The 8344-nt window shown below is 40.8% G+C and overlaps 1 protein-coding gene across 3 annotated transcripts in view; it reads left to right on the top strand.

The window, feature by feature from the left end:
• Positions 1–7864, top strand: part of RAB6A (RAB6A, member RAS oncogene family) — a 103199-nt gene extending 95335 nt beyond the window's left edge. For 2 of the 3 annotated variants that reach the window (XM_011953021.1, XM_011953020.1), the window contains exons 7-8: positions 3787–3853; positions 5536–7864. In XM_011953021.1, coding sequence (XP_011808411.1) covers positions 3787–3853; positions 5536–5600 — 132 coding nt within the window. In that variant the 3' untranslated portion in view covers positions 5601–7864. The remainder of the gene's footprint in view (positions 1–3786; positions 3854–5535) is intronic. The other variant, XM_011953022.1, reaches the window with a different exon arrangement.
• The last annotated feature ends 480 nt before the right edge of the window (positions 7865–8344 follow it).

Consider the following 8344-nt stretch of genomic DNA (forward strand, 5'->3'; position numbering starts at 1 on the left):
TCAAAAAAAAAAAAGGTATAGGGCCAGGCACCCTGGCTCTTGCCTGTAATCATAGCACTTTAGGGGGCTGAGGCGGGCAGATCACTTGAGGTCAGGAGTTCGAGACCAGCCTAGCCAACGTGGTGAAACCCCATCTCTACTAAAAATAAAAAAATTAGCCAGGCTTGGTGGTAGGCACCTGTATTTCCAGCTATTCGGGAGGCTGAGGCAGGAGAATCACTTGAACCCGGGAGATGGTGTTTGCAGTGAGCCAAGATGACACCACTGCACTCCAGCCTGGGCAACAGAGTGAGACTGTGTCACAAAAAAAAAATAAAAAATAAATAAAAAGGATATAATACTCTTTATCTGAAAGTTAAAGGGTTATCTGAAAGTTAAAAAGTTGTCTGACTAGTGCACTGTATTTCTCTATTCATTTAACTTTTTTTTTTTTTTTTTTGAGACGGAGTCTTGCTCTGTCGCCCAGGCTGGAGTGCAGTGGCACGATCTCAGCTCACTGCAAGCTCCGCCTCCTGGGTTCACACCATTCTCCTGCCTCAGCCTCCCGAGTAGCTGGGACTACAGGCACCTGCCACCATGCCCAGCTAATTTTTTTGTATCTTTTTAGTAGAGACTGGGTTTCACCGTGTTAGCCAAGATGGTCTCAATCTCCTGACCTCGTGATCCGCCCGCCTCGGCCTCCAAAGTACTGGGATTAGAGGCGTGAGCCACCGTGCCTGGCCTACTTATTTTTGTTCATAAAATTAACAGCTTTCATAGTCATTAATTGTTGCATTTAGAATGGTTTTTGTTTGTTTTTTAAAACGAGGTCTGTCTGTGTTGCCAGTGGTCTCAAACTTATGGGCGCAAAATTGCTTGATTCTCCCATCCCAGCCTCCCAAGTAGCTGGGATTACTAGCTTGTGTCGCTACACTTAGCTAGAATATTTATCTGTGTTTCAAACCTAATGTTTACATATTAATCCAAATGGACCCACCGTATACAGTTAATGTTATATTGATTTGACATGATGGTAATTGGTACGTCTACATGATCTTTCATGGTGTACCAGAAATTGTAAGGTAAATGTTCTGCAATTCAAAGTCTTACAGCTGATTTGGATTGAATATTGGGGTAAAGTCTAATTTTGGTACATCTCTAAAAAAGCTACTGAACCTTATAGAACCAAGACAATTAGAGTTTTCCCCAGTCTTCATACTCCCTGCACCTACCCTATCAGGCTTTTGTCTACCAGATCAGAATTTTATAATTTGCTCCTTTATACATTTTTTGTTGTTGTTTTTCCAGACAGTCTTGCTCTGTCGCCCAGGCGGCAGTGCAGTGGCACGATCTTGGCTCACTGCAACCTCCAGCTCCTGGGTTCAAGCGATTCTCCTGCCTCAGCCTCCCGGAGTAGCTGGGGATTACAGGCATGTGCTACCACACTTGGCTAATTTTTGTTTTGTTTTGTTTTTTGAGGCGGAGACTCACTCCGTTGCCCAGGCTGGAGTGCAGTGGCGCAATCTCGGCTCACTGCAAGCTCCGCCTCCCGGGTTCACGCCATTCTCCTGCCTCAGCCTCCCGAGTAGCTGGGACTACAGGCGCCCGCCATGCCCAGCTAATTTTTTTGTATTTTTAGTAGAGACGGGGTTTCGCCGTGTTAGCCAGAATGGTCTCGATCTCCTGACCTTGTGATCCGCCCGTCTCGGCCTCCCAAAGTGCTGGGATTACAAGCGTATTTTCGCCGTGTTAGCCAGAATGGTCTCGATCTCCTGACCTTGTGATCCGCCCGTCTCGGCCTCCCAAAGTGCTGGGATTACAAGCGTATTTTTGTATTCTTAGTAGAGATGGGGTTTCACCATGTTGGCCAATCTGGTCGCGAACTCCTGAACCTCGTGATCCACCTGCCTTGGCTTCCCAAAGTGCTGGGATTACAGGCGTGAGCCACCGTGCCTGGCCCGATACATTTTTAAACGTATTATTTATGGTTCCAGTCTCTTATCTCTGCCCTTCTAGGCATTCTGTTCTTTCTTTGTTTAATTCAGTGATACTTATAGAGCACTTAAACCCTGAGCATTTTATGCATGTATTTCAGCCAAGTGAGGTTTTAAGACTGCCTTTAACTCTCAACTCAGATAGTACCTCCTAAAAGATTTTTTTCAGCCTCCAGAGTTGGACCTTGTTACATCTGTATTCTCATAGCATTTTACACTACTTTGTTTGTAGCATCACATTGTAACATAAGGAATTGTTTGAGTATCTCTTTTACCAGATTTTGAGCTCCTTGAATTAAAAAACTGTTTTTTCTTGTTAATTTCTGTGTCTCAAAGACACAGAATGAGGCAGCCTGAAACACTGCCTCAAGTAAGCAAGTACTTGGTACAAAGGAGTTACAGCACACATGCATTTAATTTATGGGTTTACACTGTGTGCTTAATTAAAAGATAAATAATTGAAACAATCAGACAGTTTCACTTGGTGTTGTACCCAGTATGTGTATGACTAAGATTGGAACAATGTAAGAAGTATAAACTGTTGTTCCAGTATCTGTTCTCATATGCCTCTCAAAAATAAATGTCTCACCAGGCTTGAGTGCGTTTCTCCTGTTGAAGATATTTTTCATAGCTTCATACCTCAAACACAAGTCAGCCACTCCCACTGGCACTCATTCCAATGATGGAAGAAAAAGCCAGCTGTGTTGGACTTGAGGGGTGGTGTATTAATCTCTAACATAGTGCTTTTCTAACAGATGAAGGATAATTTTGACTGGACTGACTTTCACAATATATTATACACTGACTTCAGAACCTAATTCTTTCCCCCCCACACCCCCACTGAGATGAAGTCTTGCTCTGTTGCCTGGGCTGGAATGCAGTGGCGTGATCTTGGCTTACTGCAACCTCCACCTCCCAAGTTCAAGTGATTCTCCTGCCTCAGTCTCCCGAGTAGCTGGGATTACAGGCATGTGCCACCACACCCAGCTAATTTTCGTATTTTTAGTAGAGACAGGGTTTCACCATGTTGTCCAGGCTGGTCTTGAACTCCTGACCTCGAGATCCACACCCCTTGGCCTCCCAAAGTGTTGGGAGTACAGGCGTGAGCCACTGCCCCCAGCCCAGAACCTAACTCTTTATACGAAAGACAGGAATTCTATATAGTTTTGTTAAATGAATGATCTGTCCTTTTTCTGGGTTTCTGTAATACTTTATTATTCAAATGACATTTTTGCTGCTTATAGCTATTTGTTCATGTCTTATCTCACCAGTTAAAAAGACAGGAATCATGTCTTTATATCTGTTTGTATTTGGCATATTGCTTTTTATATAATACTCGTTTATAGAATGAATAGACATTTTATTCTATTTTATTATTTATTTAGAGACAGTGTCTCGCCCTGTTGCTCAGGCTGGAGTGCAGTGGCATGATCTCAGTTCACTGCAGCCTCCACTTCCTGGGCTGAAGCAGTCCTCCAGGCTCAGCCTCTCCACTAACTAGGACTACAGGTGTGTGCCACCACACCTGGCTAATTTTTGTGTTTTTTGTAGAGACAGAGTTTTACCATGTTGCCCAGGCTGGTCTCAAACTCCTGACCTCAAGTGATCTACCCATCTCGGGTGGATCCCAAAGTGCTGGGATTACAGGTGTGAACCACTGTATCCAGCATTAGACAGCTCACTGTACAGTGATCATAAACCTCAATACCCTTCTGCGCCTGCCTTTAGACAGCTCACTGTACAGTGATCATAAACCTCAATACCCTTTGTTAAATGTTCCCTCTCAATTATCACTTTTCTCTCTTTCCCACAGCTCTTTCGACGTGTAGCAGCAGCTTTGCCGGGAATGGAAAGCACACAGGACAGAAGCAGAGAAGACAGTATCCTTTTTGTTTCATCAGACATTTTTCATTATTAACACTAGTCTTTAGAGCCCTGCTTGCTTGGCTAAAGAATATTGTGCCATTGCCTTTTACAACCAGGAACTGATGACTTAGAGGCATAGAAATTCAGAGGTTTTCTATAGCAAGTTATATATAGTTTCTGTATAGTTATCCAAGTGTACCCTTTGCAGCCTGCTTCTCATTGTTCATCAGTGAGAGGGTTTGTGTTTGTTTGCTTGCTTTTAAATGAGCAGGAAACTCTCAGAATCTCTGTCTCCTTGCCTCTTCATTTTGAGTCCCATTGATTCTAGGCTTTTTCCTCATAGAATATCAAATTTTCATTTCTTTTTCTAACACTTGAGCTGTCTGCCTGACACAGGCAAGAAATAGAGTGGAGCTTTATTATAGCCTCTGCTTTCAGAAGCAGGACATAATATTAGTTTATTTCCAAGGATTGGAACATCTAATATTAGTTAATACTAAGGATTTTTAATTTGTTGTTTTCAGTGTTTCGTATTTACCTTCCAGTGTTTTTCCATATGCATTTTTATTAAGCAGTATAGTTTATAGCACTTTGTATTCAGCTCTTCCCACTTGTAAATGTTGTATGTTTTCATAAAAAACATAAAACAGGCCGGGTGCGGTGGCTTATGCCTATAATCCCAGCATTTTGGGAGGCCAAGACAGGTGGATCACCTGAGGTTGGGAGTTCGAGACCAGCCTGACCAACATGGAGAAACCCCATCTCTACTAAAAATACAAAAAATTAGCTGGACATGGTAGCACACAGCTGTAATCCCAGCTACTAGGAGGTTGAGTCAGAAGAATCGCTTGAACCCAGGAGGCAGAGGTTGCAGTGAGCCAAGATCGTGCCATTGCACTCCAGCCTGGGCAGCAAGAGCGAAACTCCCATTTCCAAAAAAAAACAAAAAACAAAAAAAATGTTTCCAAAAAAAAAAAAAAATGTTCTATTGAGTTGAAGTCTGCCCCCTCCCCGCTTTTTGTTTTTGTTTTTTTTTTTTTTTAAGATGGAGTCTCACTCTGTCACCCAGGCTGGAGTACAGCAGTGTAATCTCGGCTGACTGCAACCTCTGCCTCCCGAATTCAAGTGATTCTCCTGCCTCAGCCTCCCAAGTAGCTGGAACTATAGGCACAAGCCACCACGCCCAGCTAATTTTTGTATTTTTAGTAGAGATAGGGTTTCACCATGTTGGCCAGGCTGGTCTTGAACTCCTGATCTCAGGTGATCTGCCCACCTCAGCCTCCCAAAGTGTTGGGATTACAGGCATGAGCCACTGCGCCCGGCCTGAAGTCCCATTATTTATTAAATGCTTCTCCTGCTGTTGGAACTATCTTGTAGGCTATTTTCAGATTTATATTGTAGATGATTCTATGAGGAACATCATCTTCATATCACTTCTTGTTGCTATAGAATAAGTTCCTTAGGATAGATACCCATAAATAGAGCTTGTACCTCATTCTGACCCTTGTTGCATACAGTAGATATAAGCAAGTTTATTCCATTTGGGCACCTTATATGGTGAGGTGGCTATGTGGAAAATAGTGACTGTGTAGGCTCTGAAGACAAATAGGAATATAAGGGCCATCCCAGAAATGCTAGTGTTTGTAAGAATTGAAATTGTACTTTCCCATTTATGGCTCCTTAACTTTTGTTTCAGTGATTGACATAAAACTGGAAAAGCCTCAGGAGCAACCAGTCAGTGAAGGAGGCTGTTCCTGCTAATCTCTCATGTCATCTTCAACCCTTCTTCAGAAGCTCACTGCTTTGGCCCCCTTACTCTTTCATTGACTGCAGTGTGAATATTGGCTTGAACCTTTTCCCTTCAGTAATAACATATTGCAATTCATCATTGCTGCCTGTCTCGTGGAGATGATCTATTAGCTTCATAAGCACAAAAAAAGTCAGTGTCTTCATTATTTATATTTTACAAAAAGCCAAAATATTTCAGCATATTCCAGTGATAACTTTAAAAATTAGATACATTTTCTTAACATTTTTTTCTTTTTTAATGTTATGATAATGTACTTCAAAATGATGGAAATCTCAACAGTATGAGTATGGCTTGGTTAATGAGCAGTGTGTTCACAGCCTACTTTATCTCTCCTTGCTTTTCTCACCTCTCCCTTACCCCCATTCCGTATTTCCTGTTCTTACCTAGCCTCCCCCCACTTCCTCAAACAAGAGATGGCAAAGCAGCAGTTCAACCAAGCCCATTGGAATTATCCTTTAATTTTACAGATACCACTTGCTGTAGACTATGGACGAAGATGTCCAGAATTTTTGAGCACTGATATAAATTACTTAGATCTTCTTTGAGGTCAAATTTCAGCCATCATGGTAGGCAGTGCTTGAATGAGAAGGCTCCTGGTGCATCTTCAAAATGAGTCCTAAAGAACATACTGAATACTTATAATAAGTAGAAGAGCAAAAAATGTATTTCTGACTAAAACAAATGGCTCTTTCACATGTGCTTTATTAGACTCTGGGAGAGAAAAGTAACCAAGTGCTTCAGAACAGGTTTTTAGTATTCTTCATGGTAAGATAATGAAGTTCTAATGAACTATTTCTCCCAAGGTTTTAAAATTGTCAAGTTATTCTGTTTGTTTAAAAAATAAGAAACCTCTTTAAGCAACAGATTTTGCTTGAGTTTTCTTTTTTTAAAAAATAATACTATGCAGGCAAGGCACTATAAAAGTTTAATTCCTTCTAGAAGAACCACTGGAAGAATTTAAATTTGGCACTACAATCAAAACTACTGAATTAGTAGAAACAACAATATCTAAAGCTTACCAACAAAAGAACCCTCAGCAGAATAGCAAAAACGCAGAACATTTGAGGTCAAATTGAAGACGGAAACCGGAAACTGTTTTCTTGTAAGCCCCTAGAGGCAGATCAGGTAAAGCATACATAGTAGAGAGAAAGGAGAGAATGGAAATAAAACTCAATATTATGCAGATTTATGCCTTATTTTTTAGCATTTTTTAAGGTTGGGTCTTTCAGGCTGGTTTTGGTTTGTATGAGATCTGTATAGTTTAATTAACTAGTGATTTAGTTTTATTTTTAAACTACAATTAATCTTTTTTCTTTGGTGATATTTATTTCTTTGCCTTTTTTTTTTTAACAACTTTCAATTTTTAGATGTTTCATTTAATCTATTTAGAGCTTCACCATGGCAATATGTATTTCCCTTAAAACACTGCAAACAAATATACTAGGAGTGTGCCCTTTTAATCTTTACTAGTTATTGTGAGATTGCTGTGTAAGCTAATAAACACATTTGTAAATACATTGTTTGCAGGAAGAAAACTTCTGAGTTACAGCTCAGGAAAAACCTGCTGAATTTATGTTGTAAGCATTACTTAACACAGTATAAAGAAGAAAAGACAACAAAACTATCTTCATACTTCCTCATCCTCTCATTGCAACAAAACCTTAAACTGAGAGAACCTTAGTCCCCTCTCTTTCCTCTTCCTCCCCTATCTTTCCTCTTCCTCCTCCACTTCCCACTTATTGTCACCTTGTAATATTCAGAGAGCACTTGGATTATGGATCTGAATAGAGAAATGCTTACAGATAATCATTAGCCCACATACCAGTAACTTATACTTAAAAGATGGGATGGAGTTGTAAAGTGCTTTTATAATACAATATAATTGTTAAAAGCAAGGGTTGACTCTTCGTTTTATTTTGACATGGCATGTCCTGAAATAAATATTGATTCAATATGGCAGATGGGTCATATTCTTTATTTGGAAGAAGTTGTGACTTCTGACATGGGGGTGATTATCTTCCTACACTGTTGGATTTGATTCTTTTTATGTATTTTTAAGAAAGTAACCAGTTATACTGCTTTTAATATTGATTGGTCTTTTTATTTGGCTTGGAGTTCTTCAAAGCAGTGAAGTGTGTTCATAGTCCAGAATTTTTTTTTTAATAAACACAATTTTGCTGCCAAAAATATATAAATAAAACACAAAAGAAAACAATTATTGACGTGGTTTCCCATTCCTGCCAAGATGGTGAATTAGCATATGCTTCTCCCTCCCTAGACCTATAAAGTGGACATGGATAGAATCCAGAAAAATAACAATAGCGAATGTGAGGAACTCCTGGGGAGTCAAAGAATCTTTTTTTGATGGGGGTATTGTTGCGGGGAGGAGGAGAAGGGGGCAACTTGAAAGGTATAGCCCCTGGTAGAGGCAGTAATAGGACGTATTAAGAAAAGTATCTTAAGATCTGCTTTTAAGCCGGGCGCGGTGGCTCATACCTGTAATCCCAGCACTTTGGGAGGCTGAGACAGGTGGATCATGAGGTCAGGAGATCGAGACCATCCTGGCCAACACGGTGAAACCCCGTCTCTACTAAAAATGCGAAAAATTAGCCGGGCGTGGTGGCAGGCCCCTGTAGTCCCAGCTACTTGGGAGGCTGAGGCAGGAGGATAGTGTGAACCCAGGAGGTGGAACTTG

This window comes from Colobus angolensis, unplaced genomic scaffold (genome assembly GCF_000951035.1).
Source record: "Colobus angolensis palliatus isolate OR3802 unplaced genomic scaffold, Cang.pa_1.0 Scaffold355, whole genome shotgun sequence".
NCBI classification, from domain to species: Eukaryota; Metazoa; Chordata; class Mammalia; order Primates; family Cercopithecidae; genus Colobus; species Colobus angolensis.